The sequence below is a fragment of the Gracilinanus agilis genome, chromosome 3, assembly GCF_016433145.1.
Source record: "Gracilinanus agilis isolate LMUSP501 chromosome 3, AgileGrace, whole genome shotgun sequence".
Lineage (NCBI taxonomy): Eukaryota > Metazoa > Chordata > Mammalia > Didelphimorphia > Didelphidae > Gracilinanus > Gracilinanus agilis.
This window is the reverse complement of record NC_058132.1, coordinates 637,211,946-637,234,417: the sequence shown is the minus strand read 5'-3', so window position 1 is coordinate 637,234,417 and position 22,472 is coordinate 637,211,946. Positions and strand designations below refer to the sequence as shown.

The following is a 22,472-nucleotide window of genomic DNA, read 5'->3' as shown; positions in this document are numbered from 1 at the left end:
AAAATATCATGCTAATGGCTCAAAATGAATCCCTCACTTAAAGCAAGATTCTTAAATAGTGGACCAGAGATTGGAATTCCCAGCTAGAAGTCCAGAAGAAAAAGCTTCCCAGGCAGTATCCTTCTGTGACTAAAACTAGCAAACTTATCCTGGCTTCCACTGCAAGTTCATATTGCAAACAAAGGGTTATAAGAACATGTACATGTCTAAATCAACCACAAATGTAAATAAAAAGTAAAACTGGATTTATACAATACAACTTTTAGGAGAAGAAATGAACAGTTTCAGATCTAGTTTTTAGCTACATTGAGGCCAAGTAGGGTAATTCGGGGGAACGAAGACCATAAGTTCCTACACACTGCCCATAATGTGCCAGACCATAAGTTCCCCACAATATACCCACTTTGTATTAGTGCTCCAATCAACTGAGAAAGAAGCCATAGTTTTAAATCTTGTCATTTGCCACTTTAGCTTTCTCTTCTTCTTGTGGGCTTGAGAAGGGAAACTGCTGCTCCAGTCCAGGATACCTTCTACTCCCTCTTAGTCTTCCCTCTTCTTTGTGGGCTCTTTCAAGTTTGACCCCCTTCCCAATACTATGTGATATTTGCGATATGTGATATGTGATAGGAAAAAGATAAGTGAAAATTCAAAATCCCAGGCAATCTTTTTGTGTCTAAGTCATTCCTCCTACTTGCAGAGGAATTATTATACATAGGAAAGACATCAAAATATATGTAATCTCACAATAAATTAGTATTTTGTAGATAATGAAGTACCAAAAAATGAAATTATTGAATCTAGAATGGGCTATTAAAAGTCACTGCTTTCTCATGCCTATCTCTAGGGAAATTAAACATCTTACTAGAAAAAGTCAGTAGAATAGGAGCCCTTTAATAAATAAACTTTGAATTTTCAATTATATTCTTTGAAAGTATTTTAATCAAAGCATTACTAAAGAATCATTGTGAAACTGTCCTCTCATAGATATGAAATCACCCTGTTTGTCAGGGGACCTCTCAACTATGGGAGAGTTCATCTGAGTCAGAGTCAGTTATAATAGGTTGGGACAGGAAAGATCACAAGATCAGCAACTGTGGGGAAATAGAGATAGCAAATAGGAAGGAAGTTTGAGAACACGTGATGTCTAAATTAGGCTGTAAAGCCAAGGAAGACTCTGGTAGACTGTCAAGTTCTGCTAAACCAAAATCAAGACCACTGGAGAATGGGACAGGAGAGTACAAGGCAGAACTTAGCCAGACATTATGTATCTGGTAGCATCCTTCCTTCTCACACATTAAGTCCTACATGCCCCATTGTATATTTCCTCTTGAAAAGTAGAAGAAAAGGCAAAGAACAAAGAATGTGGAAAGGGGGAGGAAAAGGGAAATGACAGAATGGAGAAAGGAGAGAAGAAAGGAAAAACAAAAGAGATAATGGAAGATAGTGTCTGTGGGTTCTGAAGTGAGCACATCAGTGTTAAATCAACAATTAGGTCAAATGAAAGGTTTCATATATGGTAGAGTATTTATAGCAGCACTTTTTGTGGTATATATACTATCAAGTATTCTTGGTCTCTAAGATCAAAAGGAGTCCAAAAGAGTATTTTTAATATGGTTGTTTATAGCATGAAATTTTTTCCCACATATATATTTCCTTATATCCTTTGAGCATGCACATATATGGGAAAATTAATCAGTATTATAGATGGGGAAATAGAAGTACTCTGAAGTCAGGGTGACATTTCCAAATGAATGACTAAACTAGAAGCTCTATACTAATCCAGAGGCCATTTATGCTCTCCTGGCAGAAACTTACATTCCAGCACATCCACAATAGCAAACCATTTTCATTTTGGTCAAGCAAACTTTGTGAATTAGAAATCACAGTCAAAGACAAGGATCATAAAATATTATTTGTCCTCATCTATAGGAACAACACTTCGCCTAGATGTATGGGATGAATGGAAAGAATTTCTGATTGGTTGTCTTAAAGGACAAACGCGTACAGTCAAACGGTATCTATCAGAAGAGGAATCAGTACTCAGGTATGGTTGCTAAAAATAAATGTTACTTCTATTAACGAAGTTTCTTTTTCTCACATGAACAGCTATTCCTAATAACTCTTGATGTAGATCTGCAATGCTACAGTGGAGGGTAGAAAATCCAGTTATAAGGCATCTCAGTAGTCATCTTATTCTGTTCTTACTCTTTAGATCTGTAGTTTCATCATACACAACGAAAGGAAGGAGATACGTGGTTAAACACTCATTGCCATAAAAGATGGTATCTCAGGCTGGTTATCTGTATGAAGAAATTGTCATTGGTCAATACTTTGAAACTTTCTATGAAGTTCCAACTTTAAATTCTAGACTTTTGTTCACTTACTTGGATATCTATTGTCTTGGCATGGATCTCCATTTCTCCCTCTCATTTCTCCCTTGCCCACATATGAATTAGAATGTTCTCTTCCTCTAGGCCTGGCGATTGCAACTGAACTATGGCTCATGTCAACCTTCTACTCCTTCATTTTTTCCACCTCATCCTCACAATGGTGGGTAGGAACCTAGCAGGAAGAGTGAATAATATTCAGGTACAACAATCTACATTGACTTAATCTCTTGGACTCTTTCACTATATTACTGCCATCTGCTGGAGCTGCCTTCCTTTGCTAGGGCTTCTTCCTTAAAGAAAGGGTGGTTATCCTTTTTAGTCACACTCAACCAGAGCAGAAAAGAATCTGCAAGGTTAGAGTTTTTTCTTTTTATCAAGCCATTCTCTAGCAGCAGAACTTCTTCCAAACTGCTTGGTATCTAAGTCAGGGTGAGAACATTCTTCTCAATTTCCATCATGCTTCTGGCAGATAGAAAATGGCAGGGGTATGTAAGTTACCCACTTAGCAGCTTAGGAGAGACAAGATGGTTTTAGTCACTTTTGCCCCTGAAATATTCTGCTTTCACTCAGGTGTCTGGTTCTCCCTAGATTCAAAGGACCAGGGGAATTCTACCAATTTGGGGAGAATCAAGTCCTGCCCACTTTTATTGCCTCATTCTAATTAAAAAACACACACACACACACACACACACACACACACACACACACACACACACAATTAGGACCATCCATTTTGATAGGCAAAAGAATCTTGATAGAACCTTCTCCTAATTAACCCCCATATGGACCAGGGCCCCCAGCAACCTACCCATTCTTAATTGTTGAGACTGAACTTCCCACTCACTGAGTGGTATGGGTCCCAAGTTTGATATGCCCCAAGACCTTGGGGAAATTTAATGGACTTAGTCCTTATTCAGAAAGAACAAGTATTGCTGAAATTCCACGCCTACAGCCTTACTAAGGACAATAAGTCTTAGACCAATGACCCAGACAACTAAGAATCTGCCAGCTTGGTGGGAAGATATTAAATCAGCATGAATTGCTCAGTCTGAATGTCATTTACTCTGTCGACTTCCTTCAGAACTCATCTGGCTTTCGGGCTTCTTTTAAGATTCAACTCAACTCCCCTTTCACAGAAGACCTTTCCCACTGCTCCCTTCTTTATCAGCTTCTGAGATTACTGTCCATTTATAAAGTAATATATATCTTTGGACTGCTAGGTAGCACAGTGGACAAAGTGTCAGGCCTGGAGTTGGGAGAATCAGAATTCAAATTTGCCCTCAGACACTTCCTAGCTGTATCACTTAACCCCCATTGTCTAACTTTCTTCTGCTTTGGAACCAATACACAGTATTAATTCTAAGATGGAAGGGAAGGGTTTCAAAAAAACAGAACTGATGCTAAGACAGAAGGTAAGGGTTATAAAAATTAAAATTAAAAATATAATAATAAAATAATATGATCTTGTAAATATCTGGTGTGTGTGTGTGTGTGTGTGTGTGTGTAGTTATTTGCCTGTTATCTCTCCATTGGAACATTAGCTTCTCAAGGGCAGGAACCCTGATTCATCTTTCTTTATTATCTTTGGTACTTTGCACAGTGCCTGGTACTCAGTGAGTGCTTAATAAATCTTAACTGCCCTCTCCTTCCTTTTCACAGTTGTTCTTAGATTCCTGCTAAGACTCTACTTACCTTCGTCATCAGATCATATCTAGCTATTTAGCTCCATATTGAAACTCAAGCCAGAGCTTCCTCCCCTAAACAGAAATAGAGGAGCACATTTAGTGCAGCCAATACCCAAGTATGAGTGTCACTATTGTCTTGGAATGACATTATTCTGGTCCCAGGAACACTATTTCAAGTCTGGTTAATCTACTTATTGACTAGGCCTAACATTCTGCACAACTTGCCAAGACTCTATTACTCTTCAGTGTAATAAATTAAATTCTTTGGAGGCTTTTTATATTAAAATTTAAATTAGTTTGTTTACTTATTTATTCTACACATGTTCTGTGTTCTAGTTAAGTCATTTCATCAACTTGGCATTCTGTCTCTTTTCTGCATGATTGGGACATATTTTCACATCATATCTGTATCTTTGAGAATCCCTAGCTTCCTCAAAAGTTCAGGTCAGGTGGTTGGGAGCCTTTTCTGATTCCTTTAGTTGTCAATACTAGCTCCCTATTTCTCTTCAAATGATCACATTTATTTATTTGCTTATTCATTCATTCATTTGTCTATTTATTTATTTATTTGTTTGTTTACTTACTTATTTTTGACGATTACATGTAATAACAAATGAGATTATCATTTGTAAACTCATTTGTATTTCCCCTACCACCATTAAAAAGTAAGCTCCTTGGGGGCAGCTGGGTAGCTCAGTGGATTGAGAGTCAGGCCTAGAGATGGGAGGTCCTAGGTTCAAATCCAGCCTCAGACACTTCCCAGCTGTGTGACCCTGGGCAAGTCACTTGACCCCCATTGCCCACCCTTACCACTCTTCCACTTAAGAGCCAATACACAGAAGTTAAGGGTTTAAGAAAAAAAAAAAGAAGAAGAAAAAATAAGCTCCTCGAGGCAACTAGTTCAACTTCAATTTTTTAAAGACTGATTATCTATAATTATCTATTAAATCTATGTCTTGAAGCTAAATTATATTACTGAAGGAACATTGCACATGGTATAATATTTGCAAATGGGACCAGTGATATTAAGATGACTTATTACTACTCATTTTACCAAAAGTTAATATTTAATAGAAATATTGTTGATATATTTCTATCTAGCAAGAGAGAAATAGTTGCAACAGGATATTGAGTAATGTGACAGGTACCTATTTTATTACATTTTCCTATTTTGTTACATTCACTCAGGTACCAGAAGAGGGTAGCACTTTATCTGGCTGCATTTTATGGCTATGTTGAGCTCACAGAGTGGACCCTACGGCAAGGAGCAAAGCCTAATGAAGCAGTTGGTGTACATCCCTATCGAGAATGGTGTCATGAAAGTCATCACCCAGATATTATTAAATGCCCCATTCATGCGGCTGCAGAAACAGGTCAATTATTGATACTTAAGGCCTTCATCAATTACAATGTCATGTGCCTGGTCTGTAAAAATGCGGTGGGACAAATCCCACTGACGATTGCCCTCAAAAACAGGCATAAAGACTGTGTGTTATACTTGGTGTCAAAGATGTGGTCCACGATTTCTTATTCTAAAATTTCAGTCCCCATGAGGATCTATATTAAAATCAAACAATGGCTTCTCAGAACTCAGCATCGCATCCTACAAAGAACAGGACAGATTGGAACGCAAGCATTCAGGACTCGAGTTGGAGATTTTGTCATGGTGGATGGTTTTACCCAACCAAAAATGACCTCTAAGGAATGGAGTAAATCTAGGAAAAAGGACATAAAAAGCAAAGTTTCAAAAAGCAAAGTTTCCAAATTGCCAAGTGTCCATGAAAAAATTCCAATCAAGAAAACTGTGCATCCTTCAACAGTTCCACAGCAGCAGAAAAGAATAGAGAGTGTAAAACTGCCTCCAATAGAACAAATAAAGGAGTTCTCAAGTTTACAAGAATTTCCCTCAAGCAATCCAGAAAAAAAGATAACTACATATAGGAAGAAGGGAATTATGACAAAAAATCGATATTCAGACCAAATTCCTCTTCCTTTACTTGCTCTGAAGAACTATACACATCCTCCCTTTTGCTATAAAACTCCCAAAGCAGCTTGTTTCTTAAGTTCATCCCTTCAATCTTTCTTGGAACACAGTGGGAAGACTACAAGAGAGAATGCAGTCCACTGCTTAGCTACGGCAAGGTATTTTTCTTCTTTAATCATTCATGTCAGCAGACATCTAAAATTGTGCATCCTAGGTCAAAGAAGATAAGGATGGTGATCATTATCACCATCATTATTATATGTAGCATATGCTCTGAGGCACTTATCCCAACTTTCCTCCTTCTTTCATGAATCAGATTCCCAAAGCTTAGGGATGTAGCCTTAGAGTCAAGAACACTTGGGATCAAGTCTATACCATATCCATTGCCTCAACATGAACAAGGAGGAGGATGAATCAGCTGCCCTCTGGGGACCCTACCTCTACCTGTGAGTCCCCAGTTGGGAGACGAGCCCAGTGCTCCATTTATATTATACTTCATCTTATCAGAGTCCCCTACAAACTATAGTACCCCATCTTAGCATGGTACAGATAGTAGAGTTCAAATCATCAATCCATCATGAATTTGTCAGGCTACAGCATGGGAAGTAACAGTGTCCTATCAGGTGGAACAGCTGTTTTTGTTCTGTCCAGCAAGTGCAGGGGAAGTGGTGAGAGGGTGATAGGGGAAGGGGAAAAGGGGGCTTAGGCCTATCAAGACTTATCATTATGGAGTTCCTCGGTGAAAAGTTAAATGTTAAAACAGAAGGTCCTTTGGGGTTTTTTTTTTGTTTTTTTTTTTTGAAGGCAAATATGGAATATTCAGTTCTGTACATTATGATTAAAAGTATTTCTGGGGGACAGCGGGGTAGCTCAGTGGATTGAGAGCCAGGTCTAGAGATGTGAAGTCCTGGGTTCAAATCTGACCTCAGACATTTCCTAGCTATGTGATCCTGGGCTAGTCACTTAACCTCCATTACCTAGCCCTTACCACTCTTCTGCCTTGGAGCCAATGCACAATCTTGATTCTATGGTTCCAACATCCTAATGGTTCCAACAATGACAATGGCATAAAGATGAATAATTCCATAAAGATGGAAGGTAAGGTAAGGGCTTTAAAAAAATGTATTTCTGTAGTTGGGAATGGAACAAAGAATTTGAGAAAGAAGAGAAAAAAAAGGAATTAAGAAGCCTGGAGTAAATAAACTACAACCCTTGGCCAAATATGGATGCTGCCTGCTTTTGTATAACCTGAAAACTAAAATAGTGTTTATATTTTTAAATAAAATCTTGTTACATTTTGAAATGTGAAAACCATTCTTAGTTTGAGGGCCATATAAAACCAAGCCTAAAGAGCTAGAGTTTGCCTGCTCCTGACAGATAACTGAGCAATGATGAAAACGGCAGTAAATAGGTAAGTAAATGAATAACAAAGTGAGCCAAAATGAATTAAGCAAAATAGTGAGGAGAAGCTCTTGGAGATAAAGATTGGACAGGATGAGAAAACTAGAATATTAAACTGAACAAAACTTGATAGTATTGGGGGTAGCTGGGTAGTTCAGTGGATTGAGAGCCAGGCCTATCTAGAGACAGGAGGTCCTAGGTTCAAATCTGACCTCAGACACTTCCCAGCTGTGTGACCCTGGGAAAGTCACTTGACCCCTATTGCCTAACCCGTACCACTCTTCTGCTTTGGAGCCAATACACAGTATTGACTCCAAGATGGAAGGTAAGGGTTTTAAAAAAAATTTGATAGTATTCAATGATAAGCAAAATTATATGAACTTGCTGCTTCTGACATTTTTATTATCATAAATTAGAATTATTTCAGTGGGATATTTAGGGACACACTTCATTCTAATTTTATTCAGAATTTTTGTTCCATCCTTCGCTGTATCCCCTTAATCTCTGTTGCTGGTACCAAATCAATTTGAACAAGCATTAGAGGCTATAAGCTACAGGGACTTAAACTCATAGGATGTGAATTCCACATCCTAATGGTTCCAAAAATGACAATGGCATAAAGATGTATAAACTTAGATACACCAAGTCATAATTCTATGTATCCTCCAAGGAAACAAACCCTGTTAAAAAGTCTCAATATGTAAACAAAGCATGTTAGAGATCAAGCCATGGTCTGTATCATGATAGGATGTCTAAATAGACTCCCAAATTATAGGCAAAGAACAGTTTATGGAAACTAGTAGTAAAACATGAATATAAATATTTCACCGACATAGACTCTTACTCTGAGAAGTCCTTTTAAAAATAGAGCATCTTTTAGATGACTCTTGAGTGGTTGTCCTGCATTTCAAGACTGTACAGGTTTTAATAACTCTTTAAATAGCAAGCCTAATTAAAATCAGATTTTCCATTACATATCACAAGATAGCTCAAAAGTTATTTTCCACTCAGATAACTGCATTGAACTTCTGTCATTTGAAATAAGAACAGGTTTCTAATTTTAACCTCACAAATGAACAGATTTACATTTTTATTTCATAAAATCCTTTACCTTTGTCTAATTACTCCCAGATCATTCTTTTTTTTAATTTAAATTTAAATTTAATTAATTAATTAATTCAGAATATTTTTCCATGGTTACATGATTCATGTTCTTTCCCTCCCCCCTCCCAGAGTCAATAAGCAATTTCACTCTCCCAGATCATTCTAAAACTGATATTCTTCAAGGATTTAATCTTCTACATATGACAGTTCAAGAACTAATTTAAGTGTTCCTTAGACCATGGAATGGCTATGAATTAAAATCAAAACAGCAAGATCTTTCTCATCTGCACCTTAGTAGATAATTCAGATAGATGCTTTAGTATGAATCTAGTAATTAATAAATTCAGTATTGCAATGATAAACCTCCACTGTTTGCCAGCTCTGATGATAGAAATTTCCTATGAGAGGAAGAAGCGGGGACATGATTATAACAGCATCAAAACTGGTCCTTCAGGGGGCAACTGGGTGGCTCATGAAATAGTATCTGCCTTCACGGTGTAACACAAGGATCACACCCCCACACCCCCACAAGTGACAGGATACACCAGATAACTGGGAACCTACATAAGGGATGTGGGAATTGGGGAAAAACACACTGGTTGGTGAATGTCAGTTGACAATTACTAGTCACCACTCAAGCTGAGGAAAGACAAGGGTTGAAGGCTCACTTTCTGTGGGTCCTTTCTTGGGGTTTTGAGGAAGGCACAGGTAGTAAAGTAAAACAGTTTATTAAGAGCTCAAGGGTTAAGTATTGAGGGAATGGACAATCTAAAACTACTTATCTAATGGGGAAGTTCAGGGCCTAGGAGGTGGGACAAAACTACACTGGCTCTAACTTCAGACTGACAGGTCCAGCCTGTAAGGTTAGGAGGGAATGAAAGTCTCACTGCAGGGTCCACTTCTGTTCCAGCGATGTTCACAGCTATCCAGGAACCACAGCAAGTAAATCCACAGAGGAGTAAAGTCAAAGAGCTGAATAGGTCTGGTATGTCCACCAACCAAACCAGATTAACTGCTCACTTGATCTTTCCCAGGGTAGATGGTTTTGGCAGGAGACAATTACTTTTTGGGGCTCTTCACTTCCAGCAGCTAAGAAAGCCCCTAATTGCCATCAGTTGCATCCAAAGAGAGTCTCTCCGAAGTCTCTTCCCCTCACTATTCCATGCTTGGAACCTTCAGCATCTTCTCTGTCAGCCATCCAGCTAACTTATGCCTATTGCTTAACTTTCCCTAATTTCCTTATTACACTCAGTAGATTGAGAGCCAGGCCTAGAGATGGAAGGTCTTAGGGTTCAAATATGGCCTCAGATGCATCCAACTGTGTGACCCTGGGAAAGTCACTTATTGCCTAGCCCTTTTCACTCTTCTACCTTGGAACCAATACACAGCGTATTGATTCTAAGAGAGAAGGTAAAGGTTTAAAAAAAATGGTCCTCCAGGCCCAGGCCTAAAGCCACAGAAAGAATTTATTTGAATTCAGATAAGTCATAGTTAAGTTTCTGGAGCAGCCAATCATACAAAGTCCTATTTCTATTTATAGGATCCCAAAACCAGAGTCAGGATTTAACCAGGTGGGTACTATTCCTGTTCAAAAGGAAGTATCACAATGGAGAAACCAAGTTAAGAGGATCCTATCTTCAGCAATGTCTGTCATCCTCACACATTTTCCCAGACATAGACATCACACCTAGAATAGTTCCAACATACCCCTTGAATGGTGGAATATTTGCCTCATGACCATGAAGACAATCATACCTGAAATAAAAACTCAGAATAATATCAGATTACAGATCCATGAAATTTCACCTCAAATAGCAAGTTTCACTAAACCTCAGCTTAGAGCTAAATTATTATTTCTCTCCTGGCAGTATAATAATAAAGTTTTCCAGACCTCAAAATCTACTCAGATCTTTTCCTAAAGTCTAAGCTTCTCTAGTATAGAATCTATCACTAGAAATCAGTAAAATAATTACATTCTGGAATTCTACATAGATAGTGAATATGATAGTTTACTAAAAACAAAATGAAACAAAACAAAAACTGTAAACCTCCAGACTAACAGGGACTGGAGTTTGGTTGTTTTTTTGTTTTGTTTTGTTTTGTTTGAAGATTATGTTGCTTCAAGATATAACATACACACACACACACACACACACACACACACACACACACACACACACACACACACACATGCTGTTCCAGATATAACTCCATAAGCTCCACAAGTGATAGACCAATAACTTATTTTATATCATAATCAGGCTTAAAATTTCATCTCTGTTTTTGCAAGGAGTAGGAAAGGGGATCCAGGGTCTCAATAAGAATTTCACAATGCAGCAAGCACTTGCTTTATGCCTTTTCCACAGAAGAATAGTTTTTAATTTTCCTTTTTTAATATATACCCATGTAAATACTCAATAAATTTTAACATTATGGCAAAACCTAATTAATAATTTTATAATTTTCTTAAGTGACAACCAAATAATTTTAGCTGATATGTCCTCTTAACTATAGGGAAATCTAGAAGTTTCTAGTTCCTTAAGGTTCAGTACTTTAGCAGCAGGGATGCTATATATATATATTATGCAATATAATGATTCTCAAACTTTTTTCTCACCTTTTATTTTCTATTTTTAACCCATTTATTTATTTGTTTGTAACATTAAAATACACATTTAACTATATCTCTCCCTCTTCTCCCTCCATCATAGAAGACATAATTTGACAAAAAAATGCATATATAAAATGATATCTCACTAATTTCTATTTATCAGATACAAGGCATTCTTCAAAGACTATTTCCATTGCTGTATATAATGTTCTCTTGGTTCTTCTCATTTCACTCTTCATAAATTCATGTAGATCTTTCATGTTTTTCCAAAATTAATGTTTGTCATTTCTTAGAGTGCAATTGTATTCTATCACAATTATATGCCACAACTTGTTTAGTCATTCCCTAATTGATAGGCATCCCTTCAATTTCCAGTTCTTTGCCACCACAAATAAAGCTGCTATAAATATTTTGAAATATATAGGTTCTTTCTCTTTTCCCTTGATCAACTTGGGAAATAGACCCAGCTGGGTCTAATGATATTGTTTTATAGCTCTATCAGAGTAATTGCAAATTGCTCTCCAAAATTGTTGGATCAGGTCACAGTTTTACCAAAGGTGTATTAGTGTCCCTTAATCTTTTGGGTCAGAAGGTTCACCATGACTGGTCAGCCTTGTCCTTAATCTTTTTATCTTTAACAAAGTCCAAAGATCCCAACCCATTTTCATAGCTTAGAGAGAGAAACTAGGAGTAGCCTCAACTTAGAATCATACTATTTCATAGGTTTTGAGTGATGATGCATGTATAACCCAGTGGAATTGATTGTCGGTTCCAGGGGTGGAGAGAGAAGAGGGAATGGAGAGAATATAAATTATTTAATCATGGGAAGATATTTTTTAAAATAAAATTATATTTTAAAAAAGAATCATACTATTTCATCCTGACCATCAGTGGAGTAAAAGGGAAAAATGATTTCTCAATAGAAATTTTCCATTGGAAGGTAGACCATTTTTATCACTAAAGCCAGTTCTTACCTTGATCCTATTTCTTAGCTTTCTATTCATTTTCTTTTCTTCACTAACTTTCTCAAATACTCAAGCTTCTATCAGAAAGGAGGCAAGCAGTGGAAGGGACAACAAACCTTTAGTCTGGATGCACAAAGGATTATTTGATTTTAAGAACCCCATATTATTCTGTGAAACCCACAATCATGAGGAAGTCTAAACACACAAACTAACAGTCAAATCCTATAACAAGGGACCCATAAATTTGATTTTGAGTTCACTGAAGATCATCTAATGAATCAGGTCAATTTCTTGGTGTCTTGGCCTAATACCTCTTAGACCACAGTTGATAATGCCCTCAAGCTTACATAACAGATCCCTCCCACACAGTAAAACAGTGAAATAGGCAGCATAATCAAATATAATTGAAAACACATTAAAGGTCCAAAGAAATTTACGCTGTGTAGGGAAGAGACAAGTCTCATTTTCTCCAAACACTCCTAAGGCTTTCTCTATGGCAAGGGGAATGGGGAGCTTCAGGAGAACATTTCATTGCATAGGAAGTGGGCCTTGTGTCTACCAGACAATCAAAAAGAGTTCCATTTATACTTATTTCTATCAAAGGTCCCTTAACTACACCTGTATCCACTCCCATATTCCCAATAAATATGGCTAGATTCTGTCCACTTCCCTCCTCCAGTTATTGTGAATAATCATCCTCTTAGTGAGTGCTAACGTTCAGATACTCTGGGCAATTGTGGATGCCAGGGTACTGAAGGCTTAAGCAGCAGGTAATCCCTCTTCTGGATAATTGGAGGATTTTTTACCTTTTCAGACTTATTCTGCTGGTGTTTCCTGCAATCCCTTTTAAAATATCCTACCCAAATGCAGTAGAAACATGTTTGATTTTCCCTTTTGCCAATCTTTTCCTGGACCCTTTCTTTATGCCCATCAAACCCATAAGATACAGTTCTCTAGATCTCAATACTTTTTTTCAAACCTTACCTTTTGTTTAAAAATATCAATTCCAAGGCAGAAGAGCTGTAAGGTTTTAATCATTCCTCCCATTCCACTTCCCTTATATTACTCCCTTTCCCACCAGCACCCTTCTTATTCCCCTCCTACTTTTCTATAGGGTCTTTTAATCATTGGTTCCCCCCCCCAACTTCTCCTTCCCTTATATTACTACCCTCTCCACCAATCCCTTTCTTATTCCCCTTCTATTTCTTTGTAGGGGAATAGAATTCTATACACCAATGAATCTGGCTATTCTTCCCTCTCTGAGCCAATTCCAATGAGTGTAAGATTTAAGTATTACCCATCACCCCTCATCCTCCTCTCCACTGTAATAGTTTGCCCTCCCATTCCTCTTTAAGTGATATAAATAACCCATTTTACTTCTTTTTCCCATTTTTCTTAGTGTATTCTCTTTTCCACACCCTCTGTCTATGTTTACTTCTACACTACTATGATAATAGTAAAATATTTTTAAGTTACAAATGTCATCTTTCGATGTAAGGATATAAACAATTTGGCCTTATTGAGGCCTTTAAATTTTTTCTCTTATAAACATTTTTATATTTCTCTTGAATTTTGTATTTGGATATATTTTCTGATTAAGTCTGGTCTTTTTTTCAAGAATGCTTGAAAATCTTCTAGTTTATTAAATCATTTTGTTAAATGATCATATTTCCTCCTGAAAGAATATAGTCAGTTTTGATGGATAGGTGATTATTGGTTTTAAACCAAATTCCCTTGTTTTCCAGAATATCATATTCTAAGCCTTTTGATCCTTTAGTGTGGAAGTTGCCAGAACCTGACTGGGACTCGACATTTGAATTGTTTCTTTCTGGCTACTTACAGTATTTTTCCTTGGCCTGGGAACTCTTGAACTTAGCTATAACATTCATGGGAATTGTCATTTGGGGAGTTATTAGAGGAGATGATCTGTAGATTCTTTCAATTTCTATTTTATCTTCTTGTTCAAGAATATCAGGGCAGTTTTCTTTCATAATTTCTCTTAATATGATGTCTAGCCTTTTTTCCTGATCATGACTTTCAGGTAGTCCAATAATTCTTAAATTGTCTCTCCTGGATCTGTTTTCCAGGTCAATTATTTTTTCAGTGAGATGTTTCATATTTTCTATTTTTTTAATCTTTTGATTTTGTTTTACTGTTTCTTGATGTCTTGTGAAGTCATTAGCTTCTATTTGCCCAATTCTAATTTTTTAAGACTGAATTTCTTCTAGGACCTTTTGATCCTCCTTTTTTATTTGGTCCATTCTACTTTTCATGGAACTCTCTCTTTTCTTCATTGGATTTTTGTGCCTCTTTTTCCAGTTGACCAATTTTGCTTTTTAAGCTGTTATTTTCTTTTTGCATTATTTTTGTTTCTTTCCTCCATTTTTCTTCCGCCTGTCTTATTTGATTTTTTAATTCCTTTTTGAGTTCTTCTAGCACCTGAGACCAAGTTCCATTTTTCTTTGAGGCTTTGCCTGTGGTTACTTGGATCTCAATGTCCCTTATTGACTCTGTGTCTTGCTCTTTGACTCCATAGAAATTTGATATGGTTAGGTGTTTCTTTTGCTGTTTGATTAGTTTCTCCAGCCATTTTTTTTGTCTGTGGAATGGGAGTTTTGAAAGCTACTGATTTTGTCTTCTCTGCTGAAAGACTTGCAGGACTCAGCACTCTGAGCTATTTTTCCCTGGGGCTTAGGGCTTCACCACAGTGCGGGCTTGAAAAGGGAAGGAGCACTATGGACTTCAGGACCTAGTACTTTAAGGAGTAGGTCTGGGGTGTGGAGTACTCAGTTGTTAGTATAGGCAGAGTCCCAGAATCCCCAAGTTGGCCTATGTCTAGGCTTAGAACCTGGTGCATTAGGTGTGGGGGTGGTGGTGGTCAGCCAACACTCCTCTGTGTGCAATTTTGCTTCCAATTTCCCCTTATCCTGTGAAAATTGACTGTCTCTCTGCCTACCTTTCAAGTTGTGTTCAGCAAGAGAAACCCCTCACTCCATCTTGATGTTGGTTTTTGATTCCTATGGTTCTGAGACACTTTTAAAAGATTTGTTTGGAAGACTGTCAGAGTAGTTTTAGCTTCTGCTGCTACTAAGCTGCCATCTTGGCTCCAGAAGAGCAGTAAGGGCGGGCATTTGGAGTGTGCTGATTTTCCCAGGATCCCATAGGTAAGAAGTGTTTGAGGCCAAGACCTCCCATCTACAGGTCAGGCTTTCTATCCACTGAGACACCTAACTACCTCTTCTCTATTTCACTTAGATTGTCAGATTTTTTGGCATATAGTTAAGCAAAATAGCTTCTAATAATTACTTTAATTTCTTCTTTGGTTGTGATTTCACTTTTTTTCATTTTTTATGATGGAAATTTGTTTTTTTTCTTTCTATTTTTAAATCGAGTTAACCAAAAACTTATTTACTTAAATTTTTTGAAACCAACTCTTTGTTTTATTTATAATTTAAATGGTTTTCTTTCAATTTTATTCATTCTCCCTTGGTTTTCAGGATTTCTAATTGATGTCTAATGGCAGATTTTTAATTTATTCTTTTTCTAGTCTTTTTAGTTGCATGCCCAATTCATTGATCTGCACTTTCTCTAATTTACTAATGTTATATCAATTTTCCTCTAAGAACTGCTTTGGCTGCATTCCATACATTTTGGTATGTTGTTTCCACAGTGTCATTTTAAAAAATGAAATTGTTGATTGTTTCTGTGATTTGTTCTTGATCCATTCATTCTTTAGGATAAGATTTAGTTTCCAATTGATTTTTAGTCTTTTCTGTTGCTTTTTTTGTTAAAAAATAATTTTTATTATGGTCTGAAAAGCATTTAATATTTCTTTTTTTTTAAACCCTTAACTTCTGTGTATTGGCCCCTAGGAAGAAGAGTGGTAAGGGTGGGCAGTGGGGGTCAAATGACTTGCCCAGGGTCACACAGCTGGGAAGTGTCTGAGGCCGGATTTGAAACTAGGACCTCCCATCTCTAGGTCTGACTCTCAATCCACTGAGCTATCCAGCTGCCCCCGCATTTAATATTTCTGCTTTTCTGCATTTGGATGTGAGGTTTTTATGCCCAATTATGTGGTCAATTTTTGTGAAGGTGTCACACATACTGCTAAGAAAAAGGTATATATTCCTTTCTATTCCCATTCAGTTTTCTCCAGAGATATATCATATCCAGCTTTTCTAAAGTTCTATTTACCTCCTTAACTTTTTATTTACATTTTTGTTAGATTTACCTACTTCTGAGAGGGAAAAGGTTCAGATACTTCATTAGTAAAATTTTACTATTGATTTCCTATTATAACTCATGTAACTTTTCCTTTAGGAATTTGGAAATGCCATTTGGTGCATATGTTTCATATTGATATTATTTCATTGTTTATGGTGATTTTTATATGATGTAATTTCCTTCCTTATCTCTTTTAATTAGATCAATTTTTTACTTTTTGCTTTGTCTGAAGTAATGATTGCCACCTCTACTTTTCAAAATTTTAGCTAAGGCATAGTAAATTCTGCTCCAGCCTCTTATTTTTACTTTATGTGTGTCTTCTCATTTAAAATGTGTTTCTTAGAGACAGTATATTGTGGAGTTCTGGTTTTTAATCTAGTCTTCTATCCTTTTCCACTTTATGGTGAGTTCATCTCATTCACATTCATAGTTATGATGACTAATTGTGCATTTCCATCCATCTTATTTACTCTCTGTTTATTCTTCTCCTTTCTCTCATGTTAGCCTTTCCCTGTTCACAAATGTTTGTTTTCAATGATTGCCTTCCCCAATTCACCCTCCTTTTGTCCATCCCTCTCCTCCCTTATTCTGCTTTCCTTCCTACTTCCCTATAGGGTAAGATAGGTTTCCAAAGCTGACTAAGTGTGGATGTTATTCCCATGTTGAGCTACTTCCAATGAAGGTAAGGTTCAATCATAGTCACCCACACCCGCACCCCATCTTCTCCATTGTATTTGCCATTAATGTGCCTCTTAATGAGGAGCTTACCCCCTTCTATCTCTCCTCTTCTCTTCTTCCCATGTGTTCCTCTTTCCCATCCTCCTTTTTTTATATGAGCCCATCTTATTTAGCTTTCTTCTTTCTAGGTATACTCCTTTTCATTACTCTAATAATGATAACATTTTTAAGAGCCCTAGCTACTTTAGGTATCTTGCATACTTTAAAGTACCTTTCCTTTCTCAAGTATCATAGCTATCATCATCATTTCAATTATCATCTTCCCAGGTATGAATGTACTCAGTTCAACTTATCAAAGTCCCTTAAGTTTTCACTTTACCTTTTTATCACTCTTGGGTGTTGAATTTGTTCAAGTTTTCTTTTCAGTTCTGGTTTTTTGGGCAGGAAAGTCTGGAATTCCTCTATTTCATTAAACATCAATTTTTTTCCTTTGGAGGATTATGCTCAGTTTTGCTGGGAATATAATTCTATGTTGTAGATCTTTTGTCTTTTGGAATATCATATTCCATGCCTTCTATTCCTTTAATCTCCAAAAGAGATCCCAGTCCAGTCCTTTAATGTAGAAAGCTGTTAAGTCCTATGAAAACCTGATGGTGGTGCCTTGATATTTGAATTATTTCCTTCTGGCAGCTTTTAGTACTTTTTCCTTGAACTGAGAGCTCTGGAATTTGACTACAATAGTCCTGGAGTGTTTTATTTTGAGGTGTCATTAGGAGGTTATCAATGGATTCTCTTGTGTTTATCCCTCTTACTCAAAGATCTCATAGATACCCCTACCCCTGATTATTTCTTGTAATATGGTGTCCAGATTGCTTTTTAAATTCTGGCTTTCAGGTATTCTGATGATTCCTAGATGATCACTTTTTGGATCTGTTATCTAGATCAGTCCTTTTTCCAGTGAGTTATTTTAGATTTTCTTCTCTTTTTTTTTTCATTTTGTTTTATTGTTTGATGCTGTCTTGTGGTTTCCTTAGCTTCTATTTGTCTAATTCTAACTTTGAGAGAGTTATTTTCTTTGAGTTTTTGTGTTTCCCTTTCCATTTTGCTAAGCTATTGAGTTTTTCTGTCAATTCTCTTATTTGGTTTTTAATTTTTTTTCAAGTTTTTCCAAAGATTCTTTTGAGATCTGATATTATATTCTTTGAGGTTTCACTTTCCTTTTTGGAATTGTTCATTTCTGAATCCATACTTTGGTTTTTCCTGCCTCTAAAGTAACTTTCTAATGTCAAGGTTTATTTCTGCCATTGCTTATTTTTCTAGTTGTTCCCCTCCCTCCCCCATGTTATTTTATCTATCTGTTGAAGTTCCTTTGTATCCCTAAGGTAGAGGGTGCACTGCTCCAAGCTTGCAAAGTACTCTTCTTTGGTACTTGGGATAGGACTGGCTGCCCTTGTTCCTCACAGTGTGTCTGTCAAGGAGGGTCTGACCCTGCTGGCTTGCTCTGGGGAGGTTTGTGGTTGTTTTGTCCTGCTATATTCAGCACCCATTCTACCAGCTCCTGTTGTTTTGTGGGCTGCTCTGGTCCCATGCCACTGCTTCCCTGCCCCTGCCAAGTGGCTTGGGCTGGGCAGGCTCCCCACCCTGGGCTCTGTCCCCCAGGCACTACACTATCAGATAAGAACAAGCAAGTTGCTTTAGCTCCCTTGTAGCCCCAAGGCTCTGATGCTATGTGAGAATTTGTAGGTTTCCTATCTTCTCTACCTATGTGGAGTGGCTCTTGTTGGCTTTGTTCCCATCCTACAGCTTTATTACCTCTAGCAGAGTTGTAGGCTTCTCCAAGACCTGCTAGTTCTCAAAGATGCTGTGCTGCTTGGGTTGCTCTCTCCTTTTACCCCAATGAGACAAGTTCCTCCTCCAGCTTTCCCTTTTTTTTTTTTTTTTTGAGGTGATTATTTTCTTTTTATGTGTGCATGGAGGAAAGCTCCCTACTACCCCTTCTCAATAGTCTTAATTTTACTGACAGTGGCTGGCTCTTCATAAAGGATGAAATGTTTTGTTGCCATAGTTTCAAAAAGGTCATGCATCATCTGATTATTTCCTATGAAAACGGTTCTTAAAAGTGCCATGGTCTTTCCTATATCTGATTATAAAGAGGTAATATAGAAATCTGTACTGCTGCCTCTAATGGATATGGCAAATTAAGGCATTTTCTATCTAAAAGGGCAGTCCAATTGAACCAATAGTCCATTCATGTAGGCCGGTGGTTCCCAAACTTTGTTTTGGCCTACCGCCCCCTTTCCAGAAAAAATATTACTTAGCCCCCTGGAAATTAATTTTTTAAAATTTTTAATAGAAATTAATAGGAAAGATAAATGCACCTGTGGCCATCACCACACCCCTGGATCGCTGCAGCACCCACCAGGAGGTGGTAGTGTCCACTTTGGGAATCACTGATCTAGGCTCTAATTTTTCAAATTTGATTTTTTAAGTATGCTTTTTCTTTTTTTTTTTCTCATTGTCATCTAAATACTGAGTCCAGTCCAAAATAAGTTCTATAATTCTAGCTCAAGACATTCCCAGGTGACTGGGCCGTTTTCCTTCATCCAAAGCCTTTAACAGGTTTCCCAGCAGGAAGTTCCTTACAATGCCTCTACTCTGTGCTGTATCCATTGTTCAGGATACTGGTACTTACTTCTCTTGGCCTATTAGTCAAAGTAATTACTTACCCTGCCTGTGTCTGGCCATCGTTTCTTCATGCACACACACAAAAAGAATTTCTAAAATAAACAGGACCTGTCCATATCTATATGTATGTTGTGAAGATGGGATTTTTTCTACTTTACAATGTCAATATCAATATCTATACTTTTTTCTGCACTTGGGGAGTCAAAATCCCCATTGCTTTTCATGGAGCCTATGGGGAAGTATCCCCTTGCCTGCTACAAGACAAAAACAGCCCTGTTATCTGCCAATATGAGAGAACAGTGTTTCCCAATAAGTGCCTCCAATGAAGCAGACCCAGCAGAGGAATCAGCAAATTGAAAAGAAATCAGGAAGGCTCAGAAAAATGGTAGCAGAAGTTTATCATGTACAAGACATTAAGTGTTGTATGGGCTTGACCCTGAGCTCAGGCCCAATTTTTTAAAGATAAACTTTCTTAGCAAGAAGAACCAATTTAGATAAAATAAAGATAAAGGCAAAGAAGTGAATAACTTAGTATTATATTGTCATTCAGGTAGGTTACTGATTTCTAAGGGAGAATAAAGTATAGGAGGCTTCTCTTAGAGAAGTTTTCCTAGGGGAGGCTGGTCACTTTGACCTGTGTGGCCCTTTGTCATTGCACTCATTGAGAGTACTTGTCACATTTTCTTGTGGAGGAGGGTGTTGTCACTCCTGTCTCCAAAGGGAATAGAAAGTATGAGTACATTTTTATAAATTTGTCAACAGACATTTTAATATACTCTGTTCATTTCTTTTTAAACTTAGCCTTGGATCTGTGTCCCCATTTTTTATTTCTTCAAATTTTGATAACTGTATTACAATATAACTGCTTTTTAATCCTATGGATTTTATTTTATGAATTTGAAAACTTTATTCTAAGATCTACTGGTTTCTCCAGACTACAAAAGTAATTCATGACACTAAGAAGTTTAAGAAATTTTGTCCTAAAATTTCTTGTATTCTGATTTTTGCCTTAAACCTAAAGAGGTCAAACTTAAGCTAAACATATATTTAAATTAGGAAAGAGAAATAAACCTTTGCCTGAATGTTACTGGAAATTTTAAGTGATTATGATTATACTAACTTTTCATCTAATATAAACTCCATAGAATAACAGAGGAGAGGATACCAGATGGACCTGAGAAGATTTTAGATTCTAAAGCAAGATAATTCTTATAATGGGGTGTAGCTAATGAAATCTCCCAAGAGAAAGATAGTAAGTGGAAGAAGGTGGTGAAGGGCCCTCAAATCATGCCCTCTAAAAGGAGATGGACAGATTTAGGAAGAGTTCAGTTCCACCTCTCTTGGGATTGAGCTCTGGCCAGTAAACTATACCCTCCCCAAAGGCACCTACATTCACTGGCAATACATCATTGATTCTATAATTTTCTTATCCATATCACTATCGTGTTATAATATCCCATGTGCCAACTTTATCATAAATATTTTAATTTTTGAGTACAGCTCCTTCATTCCCAGTTAGCAGGTTGCTGCCACCTAGTGGTAACTGGGGCATCTCCTAGAGCAGTGATGGGCAACCTTTCGAGCTTGGTGTATCAAAATTCGCCAAAAAACCAAGCATAACGTGGGTGGTGTGTCACTTCGAGAAAAAAAAAACCAACCACAATTTCACGATATTTATAGTTTAAATAACAAAAATGTATAATTGTAATATATAACTGTATTTAATAAACCAAAATAAGTAAATTAATATAGGTAGAATTGTCATCTATAGTGCACAGAGTGTCTACACTACACTACAGCAAATGTTTCATCCTCAGCATGCAGCCCCATACTTCTCTGTAGGCAGCAGCTGCATGTCATCGAAAATGGCTACGCGTGTCAGTGCTGACATGTGTCATAGATTTGCCATCACCATCCTTGAGGAAATTTGGAGCTAACATAGTGACATTAACAATTTACAGGGTCAAAAGTTTTCCATTTGAAAGGAACCTTAAAGATCATTATCTACTCTAGGTCTTTGTTTTGCAGATGAGAAAACTGTACTCAAAGATATTTCTGTGACTTATCCCAGGTCATACAACTAAGTAGCATAAGCACTGTTCAAAGCAAGGAGCACCAATTTAATCCAGCTCAACAAGCATCAGTCAAGGGCTCATTACATGCAAAGTACCTGGTAGGTGCTGGTGATATAAGGACAAACATCTTGAAACATTCCCAGTCATCAGTGAGTTCATACATTCAAATCTAGACTTCTTGCTGGAGAGGACTAACCAGCCTACTTCTTTGGTTCCTATGAGTCATCAGTGAGTAGAATTTTTTTTTAAATGACCCAGGAGTCTAAAAAAAATTCTAACAGTTGGATGATATCTTAAAATTAATTATCCTGAGATTCACAGTGCAAAAGAAGAAAGGAAATGTGATTTTACCAGTAGCTGAAGGTCTGCATGGGGGGATCCCAGTGAGGAAGATTTATTTCTAATATATTGAATTATTTCTATTTCAGGGTTTTGATTTGAGGCTCATATTTGTCCCTTGGACCTCTGCACTTATTCCTTTGTTTCTAGGAAATTCAAGGAATGCCTCACTTTAGAGTATCTTCCATTTCAAGGTGATAGAAAAGTGATTATCTTGCCTGATAAACAGAACTAGCTTAGGCCAGGTGTGTCTGGAAGCAGCAGAAGGGAATCCTTAATTATTTATTGGGGTAAATGGAACATGTCACACATAACTGGATAGCATCTGATC

General features: G+C 37.1%; 1 protein-coding gene across 1 annotated transcript in view; it reads left to right on the top strand.

The window, feature by feature from the left end:
• ANKUB1 (ankyrin repeat and ubiquitin domain containing 1) overlaps nt 1-22,472 on the top strand; it is an 86,183-nt gene that overhangs the window by 39,280 nt on the left and 24,431 nt on the right. The window contains exons 5-6 of the mRNA XM_044669471.1: nt 1,930-2,044; nt 5,264-6,217. Coding sequence (XP_044525406.1) covers nt 1,930-2,044; nt 5,264-6,217 — 1,069 coding nt within the window. The remainder of the gene's footprint in view (nt 1-1,929; nt 2,045-5,263; nt 6,218-22,472) is intronic.